The sequence below is a fragment of the Danio rerio genome, chromosome 1 (genome assembly GCF_052040795.2).
Source record: "Danio rerio strain M-AB ecotype USA chromosome 1, GRCz13ab, whole genome shotgun sequence".
Classification (NCBI taxonomy): domain Eukaryota; kingdom Metazoa; phylum Chordata; class Actinopteri; order Cypriniformes; family Danionidae; genus Danio; species Danio rerio.
This window is the reverse complement of record NC_141021.1, coordinates 61,773,835-61,797,500: the sequence shown is the minus strand read 5'-3', so window position 1 is coordinate 61,797,500 and position 23,666 is coordinate 61,773,835. Positions and strand designations below refer to the sequence as shown.

The following is a 23,666-nucleotide window of genomic DNA, read 5'->3' as shown; positions in this document are numbered from 1 at the left end:
GATCAGCTGACAACAGCAGAGCCACACTGACCTGTCAATCACTAATGACTGTGTGTGTGTGTGTGTGTGTGTGTGTGTGTGTGTGTGTGTGTGTGTGTGTGTGTGTGTGTGTGTGTGTGTGTTTCAGGCTCAGCCTCAGCGCTCCGTCTCGCTCCAGCAGTCCTGTTCTTCATGGTCTCCTGCATGTGCACTCTGATGTAGCCTGATTCCTGATCAATCTCACTAATCCTCCATTATCATAAACTCATATAATCTTTAATCAACATCAGTAATAATCTAATATTCAGCCAGTAATGAATGTAATGAGAAGCGCTGCTCTACTGTCAGCTGATTTACATGTTCAGCAGACGCTGTGATCCACCGTGAGGATGAGGAAGCTCTTCAGGTCATCAGATTATGATCCATTAATCAGCTCCCGTCTGTTCTTAACTTATTTGATCGTCATCTTCATGATTGTGTGATGAATAGTAAAATATTTATGCTTTACCTGTTCTGAGTTATGAATCATGTGTTGTTCTCTTTATATATAATAGTGTTGTGTTAATAGATCACTGTTACTGTAAAATAATGCCTATCAATAAACTCAACGCATCAAATTATCACAGCTGTATTAGTCTTTCTTATATCCGCGTGTGTGTGTGTGTGTGTGTGTGTGGGAGAGAGAGTGTGTGTGTGTGTGTGTGGGAGAGAGAGTGTGTGTGTGTGGGAGAGAGAGAGAGAGAGAGAGAGAGAGTGTGTGTGGGAGAGAGAGAGAGAGTGTGTGTGTGTGTGTGGGAGAGAGAGAGAGAGTGTGTGTGTGTGTGTGTGTGTGGGAGAGAGAGAGAATGTGTGTGTGTGTGGGAGAGAGAGAGAGAGTGTGTGTGTGTGGGAGAGAGTGTGTGTGTGTGTGTGTGTGTGTGTGTGTGTGTGTGTGGGAGAGAGAGAGAATGTGTGTGTGTGTGGGAGAGAGAGAGAGAGTGTGTGTGTGTGGGAGAGAGAGTGTGTGTGTGTGTGTGTGGGCTCAGACTGTGGGCCACAAACATCTCCTCAAGCAGAGTATTTTCTCTGTTAATGGAGACACTCTTTAGAAAACGGCTCATAAGTCCTGGTTTTGTTTAGTTGTCATGCTGATCTCCAGTCAGTATTGAGGTGAATTTTGCTTGTTGTTGTTGTTTACTGGCACAAGCGTGTGATAATAAGACACAAATACCCAAATTCAGAGCTGCAACCCTCAGTTCCATCGCTAGATGGCGCAGTCCGCTCACTGCTCACGCGGAGGCCTGGTGCTCATGCGCAGAACACTCAGGGTTTAATCATTGTCATATTACTCATATTATAATCTCCAACTGCTCGAATAAAAGTAAACACCCGTAAGAAAATACTCTCAGTTTGTTCGCTGTGTTGGAATGTTCTGTTCTGTGTCTGAACGGCTTTTCAGCCTTGATAAAACGTGCTCAAGTGTTCAAAACGAACTAAAATAAATAAATAAAATGCAATATTGTGTTCACAGCAGTTCAGCTCTTTTTAAAGCAAAATTGAATTATACAGAAGTATAAAATAAAGTTTAACAGTCTAAACGTCCCAATCTCAATATGTGAATATTAACTCTTGAATAATGTAAAAGGAGTTCATGAATGTGAATCAGTGTGTGTGTTCTCACGAAAATCCTCGACGATGAAATGCGCCCGTCCGTTACGGCAGGAATCCTCAGAGTGACCGCAACAGTCTCTCCCCTTTACCGACACGAGACCAGTGCGGCCGCGGCGCGATGAAGCAGTCCAGTGTCAGTAAACTAATCCAGCAAAGCAGTTTGGGAGATGTGTTTATGAAGAACTGATAGGATGGATGAAGTTAGAAGACAGCCAAAATGCGTCTCTCCTGTCTTTTTTTTTTTTTTTTTTTTTTTATTGACCTCAATAACAAACATACAAAATTCAACAATTTACACAAAAGAACACAATGACAATAACAGATCAGGATAAACAATATAAACTTTAACAATTAAATAAAAAAAGAAACAAAAGGGAGAAAAAATAAATAAATAAATAAAATTAAACATATACATAACACAAATACAGCAAGAGGAAAGGAGGACTTATGTATCCGTGCTGTTTCCAAAATATTTATCATAGAGAACTAAAAATCTATCACTTTTCTTATTATTAACTAATCTAAGAGATTTAATAAAAACATCAATTTCTATTAAAAAATGTGAAAAAGAAGGCTGCGAACAGGAGAATTTTTGTTTATGGATAAAATATTTTCCATACAAAATAAAAAAGTCAATAATGTAATTCTCTGATATATCAGCCCCACCTCCATAATAACAAACGACATCCTGAAGATGAAAGGGTCTGGAAGAAGCAATGTGGTTACCTATATGGAGATATAAGTTTTTCCAAAAGTTTTTTGTACTTTCACATTGAAAAAATATGTGAATCAGCGTTTCGTCTTCACTCTTACAAAATGTACATAAACTGTAAAGTACCGTTTACTGGGTATATTTTATGAAGAATTTTGAAATGAACCTCTTTTGTTTTATTGGAAATGCAGTACTTATGAGGTAATAGCCAGGCGCGTCTCTCCTGTCTTCACCACAAGCTGGCGTGCAAGTGATGTCAGCCAACTTCACACAACGCTTTCAGAAAATAACTGCTAATTATAAAAATATACATCTATAATGTATTTTACATGCCCAAATGTTGTGCATCAAATATATATATATAAATGCATATATTCAGACAAGAAAAAACTGTCAATTGCATAGAAGAATAAAACTATTTGATACTCACTTGATTTGAGTTGGTTACATGGAAATACAAAAAAGCACGATTATAGGAAAGATGATGTTTCTAAATGTTTAAAAGCTAAAGTATGAAGTGTTCTTCAAGATCATGAGGGATTGAGGATCAGTTTATTCTGAAATATGGATAAACACAGTGATTTAGGAAGATCTGAGCAGCAGAAGTGTTCGAGAGTTGCAGGAAAAGCGCGCAGTGAATTCTCCTCTGTGAGCCCGTGTGGGGGCGCTCTACTGTTCCATCATCTGGTTGGGCAACAGCGTTCATCAGACTGAAAGTTCAGAGAGAGCTCAGCACTGTGCTAAATCTGTCAAATTAATTATCAGCATGTTGAGGCTAATAAATCCAGCAGTCATTAATAGTGAACAGTGTAGTGTTCTTGAAGGATATGGCACTGAGCTGTTGTGGTGATGCTGCATCTAGCGATGTCTGTACAGCCATGCATATTTCAAAGGTGTTTCTGTGTGGAGTTTGCATGTTCTCCCTGTGTTGGCGTGGGTTTCCTCCGGGTGCTCCGGTTTCCCCCTCAGTCCAAACACATGTGGTACAGGTGAATTGGGTAGGCTAAATTGTCCATGGTGAATAAGTGTGTGTGGATGTTTCCCAGAGATGGGTTGCGGCTGGAAGAGCATCTGATGTGTAAAAACGTGCTGGATAAGCTTGATGGATGAGCTGGATAATAGTGAGGGGCGGTGATGTTGCGGCACTCTTCCTCAGAGATCTCCTGTGATGATGTTGCTGTTCTTGTTAATTATTCACTCGGTAACTGCAGGAAGGAGTTTCTGAGATTCAGGATTAATGAACTGGACCTGCCGCTGCGCTGTGATCCATGAAGGACTTCTGGACAAGAGTGTGTTTAACAAACCTGTTCTGTGTGTGTGTGTGTGTGTGTGTGTGTGTGTGTGTGTGTGTGTGTGTGTGTGTGTGTGTGTGTGTGTGTGTGTGTGTGTGTGTGTGTGTAACTGCTGCAGTGTTTGTAGCTGATAAAGTAGTTCATTTATTTTCTTGTCGGCTTAGTCCCTTTATTAATCCGTGATCGCCACAGCCGAATGAACCGTCAACTTATCCAGCACATGTTTTACACAGCGGATGTCCTTCCAGCCGCAACCCATCACTGGGAAACATCCACACACACTCATTCACACACACTTACTATAACCAATTTTAGCTTATCCAATTCTCCTATAGCGCATGTGTTTGGACTGTGGGGGAAACCGGAGCACCCGGAGGAAACCCACACCAACACGGGGAGAACATGCAAACTCCACACAGAAACACCAACTGACCCAGCCGAGACTCAAACCAGAGATCTTCTTGCTGTGAGGCGACAGCGCTACCTACTGCCCACCGCGTCCCCTAAATGCTATAATAAATAAATATATAATAATTATAATTTAAATAAATATAAATAATAAAACAAAAATGTCAATAGGACTAGTGTAGAAGCTGTAATGTGGTGTTTCTGACAGCGTGGAGAGAGAGAGTGAGTGCTGGTGCAGACACCGCTCTATATGCAGGAGTTCACCCTGACCCTTCAGCACACTGTAACAGCGCTCGCTTCACACCATCGAATTGTGTTGAGGCTACATGAAGAAACTAAATTACATATTGCTTTTACTAATTTAATTTGATCAGCACCTGGAGAACTGCTGCTTCAGCTCATTTAATAAGAGGTTTGAGCAGGCAGCGAGCGTCCTCCACTCAATGAAGCTGGATTGATGGTGTTTTCCCACCACAGTCCTGATCAAAACTGCCAGCAGTGTTTACAATATTTCATCATAGTTCATGATGTCAGGGCTTTGGGGAATCAGACACACAGTGTGGTTATTTTCAGAGTGAAGGTGCCTGTGGACTGGCTTTATTTCCAGTGTTTGTCAGTGCTGTGAGAGATCAGTCCAGCGTTGGCTTTGAGGAAGTCAGTTTCAGCATCACGTTTTCACCTGTTGACTTCCATTATAAGGACATTTATTGACTGTAAAGCCATGACAGCAGATGATCGTGTGTTCCTGACTGCTGCTGGTTTCCCTGTTGGGGATTTCTAATCAGACTGAGCTCTTGTGCTCTGCAACTGAGGATCAACAGTGAACATCACAGCCTGAGCCGGCCTTTCTGTATGTGTATTCAGAAATCATGCGAGTGTTGTGAAATCTCCCTCTCTCTCTCTCTCTCTCTCTCTCTCTCTCTCTCTCTCTCTCTCTCTCTCTCTCTCTCTCTCTCTCAGTGTGGGCGGAGTCAGTGTATTACCGCGGTGCTGAGACTCACCTGCTTCAGTCGCTCCTGTAAAACTCACCTGACAGGTAAACTCTCTGCTCCTTTCTTAGTGTGTGTGTGTGTGTGTGTGTGTGTGTGTGTGTGTGTGTGTGTTTCATTAATCTGATGAGACGGTCTTTTATTATTTAATTGTGGTCTCAGCATCCTTTGATGTTTAGTTCTGTGAGATCTTGGTAGATAGTTGTAAGCGTGTGGTAAAATCCACCGTCTTGATTGACTAACACTGGGCCATCACAGCAGCTCACTCAAACCCAGAGCCCTCTCTGACAGAAACATGTACTAATGGTGGTTGTTTTGAGTGATTACAGCATTAAAATGAAAATGCAGGTCTGTTTACCTGCTCACACCTGTAATGTAGTGTGTGTGTGTGTGTGTGTGTGTGTGTGTGTGTGTGTGTGTGTGTGTGTGTGGGTGTGTGTGTGTGTGTGTGTGTGTGTGTGTGTGTGTGTGTGTGTGTGTGTGTGTGTGTGTGTGTGTGTGTGTGTGAGTGTGTGTGTGTGTGTGTGTGTGTGTGTGTGTGTGTGTGTGTGTGTGTGTGTGTGTGTGTGTGTGTGTGTGTTGAGAATATCTGCTGATGATCAGCTTCTGTATTGTGTGTGTTTTGTGTTTGTTTTGCGGTGGTGAACTGCATTATGGGATGTTGATCTCAGCTCTGTTCAGCTCTACAGGTTAACAAAGTGACTTTTATTGATGTGTTAGTGGTTTGAAGTAATATAAGAGTAATATCTAGAGGAATGAGTGTGTAGAATCACAGAGCATGTGCTTATTACAAGGTTTCTGTAGCGTAATATATAACCCAACCCTAAAATTGTTAATAAAAGTCACTTTCTCCAAATGTTTAATGTTAAAAGTTGTCAGGAGAAAGATCAAACCCTCATGATGGCATTCAAAATTAGAAATAAACGGGTAAAATGATCAAATATAGACATGAATCACACAATACAGGATGCTGCTGATTTACAGATGTCTTGTTTACAGTGTGTGTGTGTGTGTGTGTGTAATGTAGAGCTCGCAATATTCAGATGAGTGTTTACCATCAGCATGAAGACGTTTGAACTGATGAAACTGTAAACCTTGGTAAAGCTGTAAAGCTCGTTTGCATATGAGTGTCTGCCTCATGCATATGTTAATTTGAGTGATGAATGTAAAGAAGAAATTAAATCAATGAAAGCGGGTAATGTAAGTGTCGTATGCATCATACAGCATGTCAGAGTTGTGTCGGTGTGTTCATGATGCTAAATAAGAAAAGCTTTGTAAAATATCTGGAGACATTAAAGATGTGTGAATGGTTGAAGCGGATGTCTGTTCTGCTCATCAAGGCTGCGCTTCTTTAATTAAAGGTAATATCGAGGTGCAGAGAGATGTCTCACTGTACGGCTGTTGTGTTGTTGTTGTGAAGTCGGGTTCTTATCAGGGGATTTCCAGCATCGTCACTGCAGAAATCAGTATAATATGAGGATTAGCTGATCGATCAACATTTCTGATTATCATCAGTGCTGAAACTCTGGTGCTGCTTACAGATGCCTGATTAGACATCTATAAGATCCATTAATACTGACTGAGCAGAAATCTGCAGACACAACTATACATGACAGTGAAAACTACACTTACACTATATTCAAACACACATCAGCAACTGTTCACAAAGCTGTCCATCAGCACACACACACACACACACACACACACACATCAATCAATATTGCAGATGATTTCTGGCTGAGCTGTGCCTTTCAGGTCTACAGTGCAATCAAAACAAAGTAAATCTTTCTATATATATCTCTACCAAACCAAAGTATTACATTTGCATATGATTCAATAATATTGCTGAAGTAAATACTAAATATATATGTACAGTTGAGGTCAGAATTATTCACCCCCTGTTTATTTTTCCCCAATGTCTGTGTAACAGAGAGCAGATTTCTCCAACACATGTCTAATCATAATAGTGTTAATAACTCATCTCTAATAACTGATTTATTTCCTTTGTCATGATGACAGTAAATAATATTAGACTAGATATTCTTCAAGACACTTCTTACAGTGACATTTGAAGGCTTCACTAATTTAATTAATTAGGGTAATTAGGGTAACTAGGCAGGTTTGGGTAATTAGGCAAGTTATTGTATAAAAATGGTTTGTTTTGGAGACTATTGAAAACAAATATAGCTTAAAGGGGCGAATAATACTGACCTTAAAATGGTGTTTAAAAAATTTAAAACTGCTTTTATTCTAGCCAAAATAAAAAGGGGGCGAATAATTCTGACCTCAACTGTATTTACACACACGCAACTTTAATGTTTCAGTTAAACCATCTTTTTATTATGTTATGTTATATTATATTACATTATATTATATTATATTATATTATATTATTATGTTATGTTATATTATATTATATTATATTGCATTGCATTACATTACATTACATTACATTACATTACATTATATTATATTATATTATATTATATTATATTATATTATATTGTTATGTTATGTTATATTATATTATATTATATTATATTATATTATTATGTTATGTTATGTTATATTATATTATATTATATTATATTATATTATTATGTTATGTTATGTTATGTTATGTTATGTTATGTTATGTTATGTTATGTTATGTTATGTTATATTATATTATATTATATTATTATATTATATTATATTATATTATTATGTTATGTCATGTTATATTATATTATATTATATTATATTATATTATATTATTATATTATATTATATTATATTATATTATATTATATTATATTATATTATATTATATTATATTATATTATTATATTTTATTATATTATTATATTGTAGGCATCTTTAAAACCTTTACTTGTCTGTTTTCTTGTGGATGTTGTTGATCTTGTATTGCTCTTTCTAATGTTGTTGTTTCTTGTGGTTCATGTTTTATTCTGCTTTGTTTTATTCATTTATTTTTTAATTATTTTCATTATTTCATTATGTTATATCATCATGTTTTATCTTATTATGTGTGTGTGTGTGTGTGCGTGCGTGTGTGCATCCTCTGGAATTGCTGTGTTTTGCGAGGCTGAATGTGATCATGCGGTGCGACCGGTTCGACCACTGCTGTTTTTACATACTCTCTGTGGAATGACAGTCACGTTGAGGAGTGTGTGTGTGTGTGTGTGTGTAGATGCCCACAGCTCTCTATAACAGCAGATTTCACAAATATATAAATAAATCTAGATCAGTGTTAGAGATGTTGTGTAATGACACGCTGCACTCTGTACTGTACAGCAGCGGTGATGTTTTAAACAGACATGACATGGAAATATTATATTATATTATTATAGGGCGAAGCAGTGGCGCAGTTGGTAGTGCTGTCGCCTCATAGCAAGAAGGTCGCTGGTTTGAGTCTCGGCTGGGTCAGCTGGCGTTTCTGTGTGGAGTTTGCATGTTCTCCCTCTGTTCGCGTGGGTTTCCTCCAGGTGGAATGGTGATTCTGTTTATGGTGCTTGTATGTTGATCTGTGTGTGGAGCACGTCGCTCAGCACTCATGGGATGCTGTTGAAATAAAACTGACCTGTGTGTGTGTGTGTGTGTGTGTGTGTGTGTGTGTGTGTGTGTGTTCCAGTGTATTCCACATGCTGGTGGTCCCAGAATCAGACGTGTCCTCATGAAGACTGCTCCTCTTCTCCTGCTCCTCTATGCGGGAGCGTTCGGTACGTTCACACTGCTTCATTCTGCAGATTGTGTGTGTGTGTGTGTGTGTTGGTGTTGTATATATCACACTACAGAAAGCTTGTAATAAACAGCAGCACATGTTCTGTGATTCTTATTCCTCTAGATATTATTCTTATGCATTACATTAAACCACTAACATGTCAGTAATAAAGTCTCTTTAATAAATTGTGGAGTTGAATTTGTAACATCAGAAGTGAACAGAGCAGAGATCAACATCCTATAATGCAGTTCACCACCGCTAATAAACACACAGCACACACACAATACAGAAGCTGATCATCAGCAGATATTCGCACAGTGTGGGGTCTACAGCGGTCATGAGTAATGACATTAAACTGTTCTCTTGTGTTTCAATCTTACCTGTTTGTTTGTTTGTTTGTTTGTTTGTTTGTTTGTTTGTTTGTTTGTTTGTTTGTTTGTTTGTTTGTTTGTTTGTGTTTTCAGCCATCAGTTCAGCATTGCAGATCAGCGATGGGTGAGTTACTTTCTGAAATACATCTATTACTGACTGAGTTTCTATACTTGCTGTCTGAAAATATTTCACATTTCATTGTATTTTCATTTCATTACTCTTCAACCGCTTAAAATAGTCATGATGCTCTTTAGATTCTTTAAATGCGAGTCAAACAGGGCCTTTGAGCTCTGTTTAAAGATGAACTCTGTTATCATCTCATGTAGCTCAGTCATAATAATAATATTAATAATAATGATAATAATAATAATAATAATATTAATAATAATGATAATAATAATAATAATAATAATGATAATAATAATAATAATAATGATAATAATAATAATAATAATATTAATAATAATGATAATGATAATGATAATGATAATGATAATGATAATGATGATAATAGTAATAATAATAATAATAATAATAATAATAATAATGATAATAATAATAATAATAATAATAATAATAATAATGATAATAATAATAATAATAATAATAATAATAATAATGATAATAATAATAATAATAATAATAATAATATTAATAATAATGATAATGATAATGATAATAATAATAATAATAATAATAATGATGATAATAATAATAATAATAATAATGATAACAATAATAATGATGATGATGATAATGATAATAATAATAATAATAATAATAATAATAATAATAATGATAATAATAATAATAATAATAATAATATTTATAATAATAGTAATAATGATAATAATAATATTAATATTATTAATAATAATAATGATGATAATAATAATAATAATAATAATGATAATAATAATAATAATAATAATAATAATGATAATAATAATAATAATAATAATAATAATAATAATAATGATGATGATAATAATAATAATAATAATATACTGCATTATTACGTGTCACATTGACAGCACACTTCACACACAGAGCGAGTTCTGTCAGTGTTTTCCTGAATTATTTTGAGTGAGTCTGTAGAATATCTGAATAAAGTAAGAACACGAGTGCTCTGCTCCTCTTCATGATGTGTTCTGATGAACTCATTCCTCACTTCATTCCTTTATTCAGTGGTCTGGATGAACGTGACCTGCTTTAGTGGGAAAATAGACTCATTCTGCATGATTTATATTAAAACACAAAGAACTGCAGTGATTTCAACACAACTGTTGGATTCATTGACAGCGTTAAGGAAAAGTTGATTGAAGCCTGAGCTGAACGTGCGCGGTGATCTCGCTCTATGTGTCTGTTCAGTGGAGAAGTTCTTGAATCACAGTGACTTCAGTTTGATTTGTGTAAGTCATTAATCCACATGTCAGATGTTGAGATGATATAATCCCCAGAAACTGGTGGAATAAAGGCGTCCTCCTCCTCCTCCTCCTCCTGCTCCTGCTGTTCTGAATGTCTTCATTAATCCTGGTGACCTCTGGCTGCGTTTCTCTTCCTCTCCGTCATTAATCTGTTTCCATTGTTCACAGTCAAACCTGTAGAGCGAGAGCTGGCCTTACTGCAGAACAATGCACTGTGAGTACACACACAAACACAAACACACACACACACACACACACACACACACACAGGTGTATTTTTAGACTGCTCTTTGTTAGACTGCTCTGTTTTGATTTTATTATGAACAAAGCATTATTACCAACAAACACAAAGACTGACCAAACCTGAGCCTCACAGACGGATCAGACGGCATGACCCTTCACACACACACACACACACACACACACACACCCTGTTTTTTCTACACAATTTGTCAGGTGTGATAGGACTGAGAAGAGCAGAAATGCAAATGAGCACACTGTAGAGGGTGTGTGTGTGTGTGTGCGCATTGTTTTGTAAGTGTGTATCGGCTAAGTGTGTGTCGATTAAGTGTGTTTTGTAAGTATGTGTTGGTTAAGTGTACGTTAGTTAAGTGTGTGTTGGTTGAGTATATGTTGATTGAGTGTGTTTAGTAAGTTAGTGTCTGTTGAGTGTGTGTCTGTTGAGTGTGTTTTGTAAGTGTGTGTGTGTGTGTGTGCGTGTATGTGTGTGCGTCAGTTGAGGGTGCAGTCGTCAGCTGGTCGCTGGAATCCAGCAGCGTGGGCGCAGATTAATCACTCGTCTTCAGTTTCTTCATCAGAGTTCCCTCAGTAGTGTGGGTTTACTGTGTCTCCAGTGTTTCTGTGCTCATTCACTTCAGGTGTGTTTGTAAGAAGAGCTGATCACATGTATTGATTATGAACAGCTCAGATATCTGATGATGTGGACACAGTGTGCTTCAGGTAATGTCTGTTGAGGAGCCGCTGTGCATTTTGAGCTGATCTGACTGAGATCCTTCAGTTCAGACTGATGTGTCGTGTCCAGTATAGTGACGTCTGTCACTGAGAGTCATGCTGGATCAATAATGTCCAGAAATCACCTGCTGATCGCTCCATTACTCCTGATCCCCCAGTCTGATCCACTCTGCAACAAAGTCAAGAAAGCTAAATATGTGTGTATTTGTCAGGTAAACATGTATCATCACCATCACATGATTAAACCATGAAACACCAGTTCAGACATGTTGAACGCTCAACTATAACCCCGAGAGCGAGCGCTGGTGTCCACTGAGAGGCTCAGTACAGTAGTGACGCTGCTTCATGAACCCTTTACCAAACCCTGTTCTGAATCAGTGGTTCGGAGTTAGCGAGGTCACATGACTTCAGTGAACGAGGCTTCGTTACATCATCAAACTCAGTGTTTGTCCACTGGGGGGCGATCTGTGTATCACCATCAAACACACATCAGTGGCGCGCGCTCACTCAGATCGCCCCCAGTGGAGAATCACTGAACAGCTTCCACAGTGTTTACCTTTTACCTGGAATCAGATTGACGAGTTTGTAGATGCTTTAATGGGACGTCTGTAAAATGACAATAATAATAATAATATTTGAATATAATGACATGGAATTGTCTAGGTTGATCTGTTTATCAGAGCTCAACATGGATACAACAATATATGAGCAGCTGTGTTTCAGCTGTATGCTTAAAAGTGGAGGAGTAGATCAGCCAGGTACTTCTCACACAGTATATTATGGAAGGATGTGATTTGAGACGCAGCCTGAGTCGAGCTCAGCACTGTTGTGCTAGGAATGAAACGATCCCAAAAAAGTGTTGCGATACAGTTCACTACTTTGATGCTTTTGACAGTGGAATCTGATATGAAGCACAGCGTACTGCACTGCCAGTGGAAATGAGCTATTACAGAAGAACAGCTGACTCGATGATGATGATGATGATGAAGAGCTCAGAGACTCACACTGCACAGGCCTCTCCTGCAAACACAATCCCCAAAGATAACACCTTTCCCTTATGAACGCAAACCATAACAGACACGCAGATATTCACGACAACAAAAGCTTTGCAGAGCGTCCGCTGGGTGCGAGGACACGCGGGACCTTTATACTCTGCAGCAGAAAAACCAGCATCAACTGAAGAGAAATCTGAGAATACACGAGACTACTGTGAAACCAGACCCTTATACTAATCACACAGAGACATTCAGCCCTTCATAGGGCACTCATGGACATCCTCAACGCACATATGTATTCCCTCAATTACCCATCATTCCACCATCACTATTCCGCCTGCCGGATGTGTTGAATATATCTGAAATATTGTGAAGGCTTTCCTTCATCTTAGTACAGCAACACAATATACTACACAACACAGAAGCGTCTGCAGGTGTGTTGTCTGCAGGACTGGAGACCTTTTACTTATCTTAAAGGATACACTCTAAATGTGTGTGTGTGTGTGTGTGTGTGTGTGTGTGTGTGTGTGTGTGTGTGTGTGTGTGTGTGTGTGTGTGTGTGTGTTGTCTCAGATGGACGGACCCACACAGAGCTTCCTGTCGTGTGCCGGCGTCCCTCCAGAACCCACAGCAGAACACATGCAGAATCTGAAGGAGCTGATCAGTGCTGCTCTGGACATCTACTCATTCATGGTGCGCTGCACACACACTGATTCTGCACTCACTGATCTCACACACACACACACACACACACACACACACACACACACACACACACACTGATTCCTCTGGTTCTGTCGGTCCCGCAGAGATCCAGTGTGTCCGGTGTGCCAGTGCTGGATCTCTCTGGAGGCTTCAGTGTGGAGGAGGATCTGGGCATCAGGGCGTGGCTGGACATCAAGCTGACGCCTCTGCTGTCCTCCATCTCCAGAAACCTCCTCACGTGCCTCAGCAACAGAAACTTCAGCTGCAGCACCTACCAGACTGTGTATGCCGACACACACACGTGCAAGAGATCCGGAGAGCTCCACGGCTGTGTTTGATTGTGTGTCTGATCGTGTGTGCAGAGTCCAGGAGTTAAGTCAGCATTTCTCCAGTCTGGATCCGGTGAGGCAGAAGTGGATCTATTCTTTCTTCATGTACCCGTTCCTCTCCAGGAACACGTCCTCAGGTGACAGCTCAGGCCGATCGTGCTGTGAGTTCTCTAAATGTCCGCGACAGCTTTGTGATGTGTGATTGTGTGTTGTTTGTAGGTTGTGTTGATCCAGAAGCCAGCACCGAAGACTGGCTCATGAAGAACTTTGGCTCCTTCTCTGTGATGGCTCAAGTGAAAGACTTCTCATCCATCAACCTGCTCTTCAGCGGGGTATGAGGACGTGTTTTTAATCCAGTGTGGAGTTTGACCACACACATCAAGGCCAGGCTCATGGGAAACACATGCTTCAGCCTACACTTCTGCAAAACATAGACATGTTGCTCCGGGTATAATTTGTAGCGCATTGACAAATCCACTAGAGGGCGCTGTCTGCATTACTGCTAATCTGAAGGACTTTACATGGTGTATGTTTTGTTGCATATCCTTCTTTTACATTTACATTTACATTTAAAGAAGGCGATGCTTTTTGTAAAGATCACCTAGTGAACCCCTGACCAAACCTGTCCATAAACCCAAACAAGAGTGTTTTCAATTGCACATGTAAGAGAAACATGCACTGAGTCGTGAGTGCTATGCTACCCGGGAGCATTCATTTTACCTGGAACCTGCAGTCAAAAGTACATTTTTGAACTTTCACAGAAAAATGTGTAATTAGTCTGTGTTGCACAATTGTAGAGCTGCGTCTGTGTAGATCAGTGGTGCTCAACTATGCTCCTGGAGATCGACCTTCCTGCAAAGTTCAGCTCCAACCCTGATCAAACACACCTGAACCAATTAGGACCTGAACAGCACGTGATAATTACAGGCAGGTGTGTTTGATATGGGTTGCAACTGAGATCTCCAGGAACAGGGTTGGTCACCCCTGGTGTAGATTATAAATGCAAGGTCAGGGTTGGAAAGTAACTCTACCACAGCAGTCCAAATACTGAACTCTGCACTAGTGCTACATTTCAGTCATTCATTATAGTGCAGGATAATAATAGTAATAATAATAATAATAATAATAATTCCTTACATTTATATAGCGCTTTTCTGGGCACTCAAAGCGCTTTACACATTGGGGGAAACTCCTCATCCACCACCAGTGTGCAGCATCCACCTCACACCACACAGCAGCTGATTGGTGGAGAGGAGACAGAGTGATGAAGCCAAGTCTGATATGGGGAGGGTGAGGAGGCCATTATGGACAGAGGCCAGTGGGCAGATTTGGCCAGGATGCCAGGGTTAAACCCCTACTCTTTTCGAAGGACATCCTGCGACCACAGAGAGTCGGGACCTCGGTTTAACTTCTTATCCAAAAGACGGCGCTCAATGTTGCAGAATAGAGTCCCCGTCACTATACTGGGGCATTAGGACCCACACAGACCGCAGGTTAGCCGCCCCCTGCTGGCCTCACTAACACCACTTTTGACAGCAATATAGCTTCTCCATGTGGTCTCCCATCCAGGTAGTGATCGGGTGCAGCCCTGCTTAGCTTCAGTGGGCGATCATGTGAGAGTTGCAGAGAGCGAGCTGCCGGCTATGATGGACGTACAGCTTCAGTATAACCCAGACAGTTTTGTAGTTCTCCAGTACTAAAAGCCCAAACTCTGGCTCAAGTAAGAACTGTATTTTCCAGATATTAAGACTTAAAGGTTTAGAGTCCAGGTCTGGCCTTGTATTGTTTTGCAACACTGCTTTACCTACATTCTTTCCCCACGGAAGTGTGCTGATGTCTGGAGATGTTCTGAAGTTCTTCTGTGTTTCGGCAGCTGGAAGTTTTGCACCTCTTGAGTCCAGAACAGAAGGCAGAGCTTCTCCTTTATCCAGAGGTGATGGGTTTGACCAACAGTTCCCTCGGCCTGGTGTTTCAGAGCTTGATGTCTTCTGTGATGCCCTCCGGGAATCCATGGCCTTCAAATAACGGCACAACACTTTACATGAGCACCTCCTCAGCACAAGACCCCCTCGGACAGGCAAGTAGAAGTCAAAGATGAGCATCAGATGTGGGCAACTCTCACAGCGAACATTTTAGGTTATAGAAGCATTCCCATATCATTCTCATTAAGCTATGAAGATGCAATTGTTAAAATCTTCTTCAATGTTCAACATGTCCAGTTTTTATATGTTCATGTTTGTGTAAAAGAACATTATTTCTCATTATGTCTCATGTTGTTTTAATGTTCCCAGAATAATATTTCAGTTTTCAGTTGTTTCAGAACATTATTTGAATACATAATTACATTATTACATTATTATTTAAGGTAATATTCATAAGGAATATTACTGAATGTTCTGAGAATGTTCCTTGTTAGCTGGGCTGGTTCTTGAGATAAACTTCCTGCAGAGTTTGACTCTAATGCTAAATATACAAACCTACACCAACCTGATTTTACTAAGTAGGATATGATCCTGGATTAACATCTCTACTGATGATGGAACAACATTCTAGAATTAAGCTAGAATTAGGGGATGCGTTTAGTGTTTATGTTCAGTTTAGGCTTACAGTTTTTGCACTTCTACATGATTGTTGTTTAACTATTATTGCCCTCTGATTGTGGGAATAATCTACAGTTATGGTTGGGTTTAGAGGTAGGGAACAGGTATGGATTTCTAACAGAAATTGAGTTTCAGGATCAACATAGATGTTAATCCAGGATCGCATCATAGTTGGCAAAATCTTGACATGCAACAAATCTGCATCTAAACCAAAGTCTTCAGGATTACTGTAAAGCTGAAGGCTGGTGAGGCAGGTTCAGGTTTAAGCTAAAGCCTGCAGTAAAAGTGGTCTGGTGCATCTGAGTAAACAAGCAGGTAACTTGCTGATCTCCAGAGATCCTTCTGTTTAATCTGGTCTTGACGTGTGTCTCCAGGCAGTGAACGACTTCATGACAGCATTTAGACCTGTCGGGAGTTTCGTCAAACAGTTTGTGTCCTTGACACGGCAGGTAAGCAAACACATGCCATCAGCAGGGCTTTACAGACCTGAACTCCATCTCTTTAACTCTGCTGTTCTCTCCTCCTAAAGCCAAACTTGAGCAGCATGCGGAGCGCCACGCTGGTGCAGGCCATAATGAACCTGACGCTAGCAGAGATGGCCGCCCCATTCAAGCAGAGCTACACCCAGCAGCAGCAGCAGGATCCAGTCGCTTTTGACCCCATGAACGTTCATGACTGGTACACACATGTGGTTTCTCCAATACTGCGGCGATTCCTTCCTCAAGAGCAGATAGAAATCTATCCTAACCTCACCACTGTCTTCCATAACCTGTTGTGAGTTTTTCATGCTAGTATTCCCACAGTTGTCCACTGGCGGAGGAACTCAACCACACTGATTCACTTTAAACCTCTTCGTTTTGTTCGGCAGCTACATTGAGACAGGGACGGGGTCTGGAGCCCAGAATGAAACTCAAGACATTTGCAGTGTATTTATTGACAACAGAACATGTGGGGTAAGACACCGTATCCGTGATTCCCATCATCTTCTCCATCTGAATGACATCATGTCCTCATATCATACGTGTTTACACATCTGTCTAGCTGACGGACCTGGTGGAGCATGTGGCCACAGTCCTGCACTGTGCATCGGGCTCGAACCTCACGCTGAACGAGGAGACACTCTCCAACGTCCTCCTGCATCTGTCCCAGAACCTGGATGCTCTTCTGCAGCAGCTCTCCACCACTGTGAGGACACACACGGTTCACACTGCTTGCCCTAGTCTGTTTCTCAATATACGACAAACTTCAGTTCTAATACTACAAGAACAGAGGACGTGTGACAGAACCTGGACGTGTTCACTTGATTGAGGATGCATCGAATGCAGATTCTGACCCAGACATCACATGGGCTAAATGGAGGATAGAATAATGCTCTTCATGTGGCTATAATTACTGACGTTTAGAGATTTGAAGAAGAAACTCTTTTCCTTTTTTGTGTAGTTTTATATATTGAAATAGGTAATAAATAAATAAATAGGTATATAAATGTTGTAATTTAGAAAAAAATCTGTTAAAGCATATGAAGGACATGTGACCATCAAGATGACTGCAGCATCTCATTTCTCAGCGCATGCGTTCTGTGTTCTGATGGTCTTCAGAGTTTGTTATTCTGAAGTAAACTTGGAGAAGAGTATATTAAACATTTTCTCTTCTTCATTTTCTCTTCTGCCACAGAACTTCAGTTCCCAGAGTTCCCCCTTCAGTGACATCGTGGGCCAGATCTCCGCGGACGCCTTCCCCATCAGCAACCTGCAGGACGAGGCGTTTGTGGAGTTATGGTTCCAAGTCAAGCTGAAGCCTCTGCTCAACATGCTGACTCCAGAATATCTCGCATGCCTCAGTTATAAAGAGTTCAGCTGTCAAACCTTCCAGATTCTGTATGTCCACCGCAGACATTCTCATCTACTGTACACTTTAATCCGTCCTGACTTTCGGCGTGTTCTTTCAGTGTTTCAGGTCTCAGTCACGACAGACTTCTGATGTCAGATGAAGGTGCGCAGAATGTTTATCAGTATTTCATCTCATCCTTCCTGAGCCACCAGAATGCTTCAGGTACATCTGTCTTTCTAAGCATCTGCCTGACCATTCATCCACCTATCCATTCATCATTAAAATACAATATTGATCTGTTTCCAGGTGGCTGTCCCGCTGAGAACAGCAGTGTCTGGATCATTCTGAATCTTGGGGATTTTTCACATTTTGCCACACTGAGTGAAATGTACCAGCTGAACCAAGCCTTCAACGCTGTGGGTTTCCTACATTCCCACTGTTCTAAAACAAACACTGAGCTCTGTTCTTGGCATTGTCGTATGCTTCTTGCATTGTATTTCTCTTTGTAAGTGAAATGTGTTGGTTGTGTATTTCAGATAGATGCGCTGCTGGTTCTCTCCCCTAACCAGACAGCTGAACTGATAGTTGGGACCTTCGCAGGTCTCCCAGAGAAAAGTGTCGTCATTACCACGGTTTTTGATTACCTGCTAATCTCTCCTGAGGACCGTGGTCTGCTTGAGATCCTTCAGTATCTCATTGTGCTCGCTGATGAGGTAACAGCATTTCTGCGAAACACTGCCTGTGCGGCAGGTATACAGCTAACTGTTTGCTGAATTCTGTTTTGATTTCAGATGGGTTTGGAGTGTGCATCATACCAGCAGATGTAAGTGCTCTTAAACACTGTTTCTGAGCTCCTTCAGTCAGGAGTTCACCCATATTTATCTTAATTTCTCTGTCAATCTCAGCATTCAGAGGCTGCAGGAATCTGTGTTTCCTACAAACATGATGCAAACCATCAAAGATGACATGAATCAGCTGAAAACAATAGCACCTGAGGGTACACACACACACACACACACACACACACTCACACACACTCTCCCACACACACACACACACACACACACACATACACACACAACCACAAATAAAGCAAACTACACCTTTGATCAAGCAATTTCTGAAATTTTTTAACAGTTTTGTCTCTAAGATTGACAGACATTTAAAGCTATTTTAATGAGATTTTACTCTTCTGTTTTTAACAGAGTGTTTCCCCCCACATGTTATGGTAAGAAACAACAGTTTTAATCTCATGGGTGGAAAATTTCACAAACAAAAGGCACAAGTAATTAATAAACTCTTAATAATCTATGTTCATGTCTTCTTCAGTGTATTTCAACTCCAATCAATGGTAAGTCTGATTGATTATCCCACAACATACAGAAGTGTGCATTTAAACATGTGCTGACTCATCAAGCACTGATTTTTCTTTCTCAGAAACTTCAATTTGTGACGGAATCAGCAGGTAGTGTTTATTTTTGGCTTTTCAATGACTGTAAAAAATGTTTGCCACGTAAATCAGTCATCCTGAGAGAAGTTCATCTGCCCCACAGTAATGAGACTCTCCTGTCTGCGGCTCTCGCCAGCGCCCCCTGTCAAGTCAACCTGCAGCAGTACGCTTGTTCTTCGGTAAGAAGATGGAAAATTCCCAATCAGAAGCTGAGTTGACACTGATGACCTTCTGGGAATGCTCGTTGCTCCAGCAGTGTCTGCAGTCTCTGTGGTGTTCCCTCAGCGGTGACGTCCACTGATCAGGTGTCTTGTGTTTGCAGCTCACAGGCCTCACGGCTGAGGATCTGGCTGACCTCCTGACCTGTCAGCTGTCCGGCAACAGCAGTTACTCCACGGAGATCTGGAAGCTGCTCTTCACCAAAGCCGATCACCTTCTGGATAGAGCCCTCGCCATCTTCTCCAGCGCAGCAGCAAATACGGTAAATGAGCCCTGTACAGCTCTCCTCCAGTGTTTACTGGGACCCTGACTGGGAATGTGACAGTAACCCCTCCCCCTCATTACTCCATCAGTCTCAGCCAATCAGCAGCGACGCCCTGTCCAATGCGCTGGATGTAGTGTGGGAGCTGAGACTGCAGAGCGTCAGTGATGAGCAATGGAGAAACGCTTCCGTCATCAGCACACTGTTCAGTCAAACCCTCAAGCCGCTTTTACCGTCTGCGTCTCCATCCCTACTGCAGTGCGCCAGCAGCAGAAACCTCACCTGCCAAACTTACCAGCTCATGTAAGAACAGCCTTTCCTCAGCGTTAGCTCAGGACTGTGAGTGTGTTGAACAGATGTTTTGATCAGTGCTATTTCACACCCTTCCTCAGACTCACAGACTTCCCGCTGGTCAGTGAGACGCAAGGAACAAACATGGTGGAGTTCTTCATCTTGCCCTTCCTCAGGAGCAACACGACAGGTGAGGCAGAAGATTGAGGAGGTTTCAGGCAGGAGACCACTCACGTACATGAAGGAGACTTTACTGTGTGTGTGTGTGTGTGTGTGTGTGTGTGTGTGTGTGTGTGTGTGTGTGTGTGTGTGTGTGTGTGTGTGTGTGTGTGTGTGTGCAGACGCAGGCTGTGTGTCCTCGGCTAACAGCAGCTCAGAGTGGCTACAGAGGAACTTTGGCTCGTTCTCTAAGTTTGTCAGTCTCTCAGTTCTGCTCTCCATCAACGGAAAGTTCAGTCCGGTGGGTCTCCACATGTGATCTTCAGTCTCCATCTCCAGCATCAGTTCTCTTTGATTGTGATGTTCTTGTTCTGCTGTGTGTCTTCAGCTGGAGAGTCTGGTAGATCTGTCTCCAGGTCAGATGGCTGATCTGATGGCTGAAGGTCTGCCTGGTCTTCCACAGAGTGTGGTCATCACTACGCTATTTGATTATCTGCTGGTGTCTCCTGAGGAACGAGGACTTCCCGCTGTTCTTCAAGACCTGCTCTTGATTTCAGGGAAGGTAAAGCTTACTCTGGCGTTTCCTTCTGCTGAACTCCAAACCCAAACACACGTCACTGTTAGGAGCTGTGGGTGAACACTTAGAAAGGGGTTTTTGCGAACAGTGAGCATCAGAATAGCTGACAGCACGGCTGCTCAGTATGGTCTGGAGTCTGCGGGTTTCACCTGTACATGAGTTTGTCTGGAAAGAGACTGTAGAGTAAATGTGCAGTGGACAGACAGGAGAGTTGTTGAAGGAGATTTGCAGTGATGGCGCTGATGTGTGTTTGTGTTTTCACAGGTGTCTGTCCCGTGCAGCTCCTACACACTGATGTAAGTGTACTCGAGTCTCTGTTGACACGTCACTGAGTCTCTGCTGTCTCTTGTGCTGAAATCTCCTCTAATTCTGTCTGTGTTTGTCAGATTTGAGAGGCTGTTTCAGGCTTTACCTTCCCTGTCTACAAACATGGCGACTCTGGTTTACCACACAACTGAAGAACTCAAGCAGACTGGAGCCAGAGGTGAATCTCAGGCTTTGTGCCTTCAGGATCAACACTATTGACATTATTTCTGCTAAATCTACTGATTTACTGTGTGTCTTATTCTTAGGCTGCCCGCTTCCTCCACTGCCAACAGTAAGAGTTTTTCCTTTTTAACTCAGTCTTTCTCTATCTTATGAGGCTTCTCACCATGACTCACGTTCCTCTCGTTTCTCTCAAATACAATCAAACATTGCTTTTGGAGGTTGTTGTTTAATTAGTCCTGTCTTTTCCATGTGTTTTTAGTGTCTGTTCACTCCTCTGAATGGTAAGTGCAGTCATGCAATAAGCTTGTTTCTGACCTTGATCTAGTCAGTGTGTGAATGAATGTTGGGAAAAGCTGAAGCCGCCTCTGCACACTAGCCAGTCTCCATAGGCAATGAGGCCACTGTTACTCATGTCCACCCTACTGAGTGTGCTACGCTGACCTCCCTTATCTGTAAAGATCCATAGGCCACGTTAGAGCCCCATCCAGACAAAAACTTTAAATAGTTAAAATGATGACAGCCACAGCCAGATCACCCTGCAGCCCAAGACTGGTTACACACTGAAGCTAAGCAGGGCTGAGCCTGGTCAGTACCTGGATGGGAGACCAAACAGGAAAGCTAGGTTGCTGTTGGAAGTGGTGTTAGAGAGGCCAGCAGGGGGCGCTCAACCTGTGGTCTGTGTGAGTCCTAACGCCCCAGTAAAAGTGAAGGGGACTCTACACTGTCAGTGGGCGCCGTCTTTCGAATGAGACGTTAAACCGAGGTCCTGACTCTGTGGTCATTAAAAATCCCATGGCACTTCTCGTAAAGACTAGGGTGTAACCCCGGTGTCCTCGCCAAAGTCCCTCAATAGGCCCTTACCCATTATGGCCTCTTAATCATCCCCATCCACTGAATTGGCTCTATCACTGTCTCTTCACTCCACCAATAGCTGGTGTGTGGTGAGCGCACTGGCGCCATTGTCCTGTGGCTGCCGTCGCATCATCCAAGTGAATGCTGCACACTGGTGGTGGTGTAAAGATACTCCCCTCATGATTGTGAAGTGCTTTGGGTGTATGGCCATACACAATAAATGCGCTATATAAATATACACATTACATTACATGATGAAGCTGTCAGCAACCTTGAGTGCTCGCCTCATTATGATGCTGACTGTTACTGAAGAAACTGAATCAAGTGAAAAGCTTTCAATAGTCTTCACATGATATTGAGTCAATTATAGACATTGATCCATTTCTAATAGGTCAAGCCCAATATTCAAGCAAACTACTGGACTTGACCCGGCTAGTGAATTGCTCAGCACTGAATGTTGTTCATGGGCACTGACAGCCCAAACAGTGCTGAAGGAGACTGAAGAGTCAGCATCTCTCCCCGATCACTGCCCAGGGCTGTAACTGAACTGTTTTGCCTCAACCTTAACCCTGCAAACACCGAACCCTTTGTCACCTGTTGAATTGTTCCCATGTAAATCTGGAGGTTGTTGGAGCGAGGAATGTAAGAGTAATGCCCTGTAGTCAACAAGAAACTGAACCTGTCAGCAAGTGAATCAGCTTTAACGCTCAAGTGTTTCCTTCAGTCCTGTTTACTCTGTGGTTTACGGCTGTTGTGTTGAATCTGAAATGCAAATCCCAAACACTGACCAATGTTCTCTATGATTTCACCAGTTACCAGCGTTTGTTCAGGAGTCGTCAGGTATGAGCAAATACTCTCTTCTGCACTTTGACACAGTGGCAGCATCTATGAGACGCTAAACTCTGATGTTTCCCACAGTAATGAGACTCTCCTGTCTGCGGCTCTCGCCAGCGCCCCCTGTCAAGTCAACCTGCAGCAGTACGCTTGTTCTTCGGTAAGAAGATGGAAAATTCCCAATCAGAAGCTGAGTTGACACTGATGACCTTCTGGGAATGCTCGTTGCTCCAGCAGTGTCTGCAGTCTCTGTGGTGTTCCCTCAGCGGTGACGTCCACTGATCAGGTGTCTTGTGTTTGCAGCTCACAGGCCTCACGGCTGAGGATCTGGCTGACCTCCTGACCTGTCAGCTGTCCGGCAACAGCAGTTACTCCACGGAGATCTGGAAGCTGCTCTTCACCAAAGCCGATCACCTTCTGGATAGAGCCCTCGCCATCTTCTCCAGCGCAGCAGCAAATACGGTAAATGAGCCCTGTACAGCTCTCCTCCAGTGTTTACTGGGACCCTGACTGGGAATGTGACAGTAACCCCTCCCCCTCATTACTCCA

The 23,666-nt window shown here is 41.8% G+C and overlaps 2 protein-coding genes across 3 annotated transcripts in view; both read left to right on the top strand.

Annotated features, from left to right (window-relative positions):
• Positions 1 to 601, top strand: part of LOC100330916 (uncharacterized) — a 109,972-nt gene extending 109,371 nt beyond the window's left edge. The window contains 2 exon segments of the mRNA NM_001442874.1: positions 128 to 321; positions 356 to 601. Of these exon segments, the coding sequence (NP_001429803.1) occupies positions 128 to 201 (74 nt within the window). The 3' untranslated portion in view covers positions 202 to 321; positions 356 to 601.
• A 4,448-nt stretch (positions 602 to 5,049) lies between these two features.
• Positions 5,050 to 23,666, top strand: part of mslnb (mesothelin b) — a 52,287-nt gene continuing 33,670 nt past the window's right edge. For both annotated transcript variants that reach the window (XR_015477052.1, XM_087237788.1), the window contains exons 1-35: positions 5,050 to 5,077; positions 8,665 to 8,752; positions 9,219 to 9,249; positions 10,722 to 10,767; positions 13,094 to 13,213; positions 13,330 to 13,508; positions 13,588 to 13,691; positions 13,774 to 13,886; positions 15,428 to 15,635; positions 16,533 to 16,603; positions 16,684 to 16,928; positions 17,023 to 17,107; positions 17,196 to 17,339; positions 17,829 to 18,031; positions 18,103 to 18,206; positions 18,291 to 18,400; positions 18,521 to 18,697; positions 18,776 to 18,807; positions 18,890 to 18,981; positions 19,190 to 19,212; positions 19,314 to 19,335; positions 19,422 to 19,449; positions 19,538 to 19,613; positions 19,757 to 19,915; positions 20,007 to 20,218; positions 20,308 to 20,396; positions 20,548 to 20,666; positions 20,754 to 20,927; positions 21,207 to 21,238; positions 21,329 to 21,426; positions 21,515 to 21,540; positions 21,691 to 21,712; positions 23,096 to 23,123; positions 23,202 to 23,277; positions 23,421 to 23,579. Coding sequence is in view for 1 of the 2 variants with exons in the window: in XM_087237788.1 (XP_087093914.1) it covers positions 8,707 to 8,752; positions 9,219 to 9,249; positions 10,722 to 10,767; positions 13,094 to 13,213; positions 13,330 to 13,508; positions 13,588 to 13,691; positions 13,774 to 13,886; positions 15,428 to 15,635; positions 16,533 to 16,603; positions 16,684 to 16,928; positions 17,023 to 17,107; positions 17,196 to 17,339; positions 17,829 to 18,031; positions 18,103 to 18,206; positions 18,291 to 18,400; positions 18,521 to 18,697; positions 18,776 to 18,807; positions 18,890 to 18,981; positions 19,190 to 19,212; positions 19,314 to 19,335; positions 19,422 to 19,449; positions 19,538 to 19,613; positions 19,757 to 19,915; positions 20,007 to 20,218; positions 20,308 to 20,396; positions 20,548 to 20,666; positions 20,754 to 20,927; positions 21,207 to 21,238; positions 21,329 to 21,426; positions 21,515 to 21,540; positions 21,691 to 21,712; positions 23,096 to 23,123; positions 23,202 to 23,277; positions 23,421 to 23,579 (3,453 nt within the window). In the remaining variant the exon portion in view is untranslated. The remainder of the gene's footprint in view (positions 5,078 to 8,664; positions 8,753 to 9,218; positions 9,250 to 10,721; positions 10,768 to 13,093; positions 13,214 to 13,329; positions 13,509 to 13,587; positions 13,692 to 13,773; positions 13,887 to 15,427; positions 15,636 to 16,532; positions 16,604 to 16,683; positions 16,929 to 17,022; positions 17,108 to 17,195; positions 17,340 to 17,828; positions 18,032 to 18,102; positions 18,207 to 18,290; positions 18,401 to 18,520; positions 18,698 to 18,775; positions 18,808 to 18,889; positions 18,982 to 19,189; positions 19,213 to 19,313; positions 19,336 to 19,421; positions 19,450 to 19,537; positions 19,614 to 19,756; positions 19,916 to 20,006; positions 20,219 to 20,307; positions 20,397 to 20,547; positions 20,667 to 20,753; positions 20,928 to 21,206; positions 21,239 to 21,328; positions 21,427 to 21,514; positions 21,541 to 21,690; positions 21,713 to 23,095; positions 23,124 to 23,201; positions 23,278 to 23,420; positions 23,580 to 23,666) is intronic.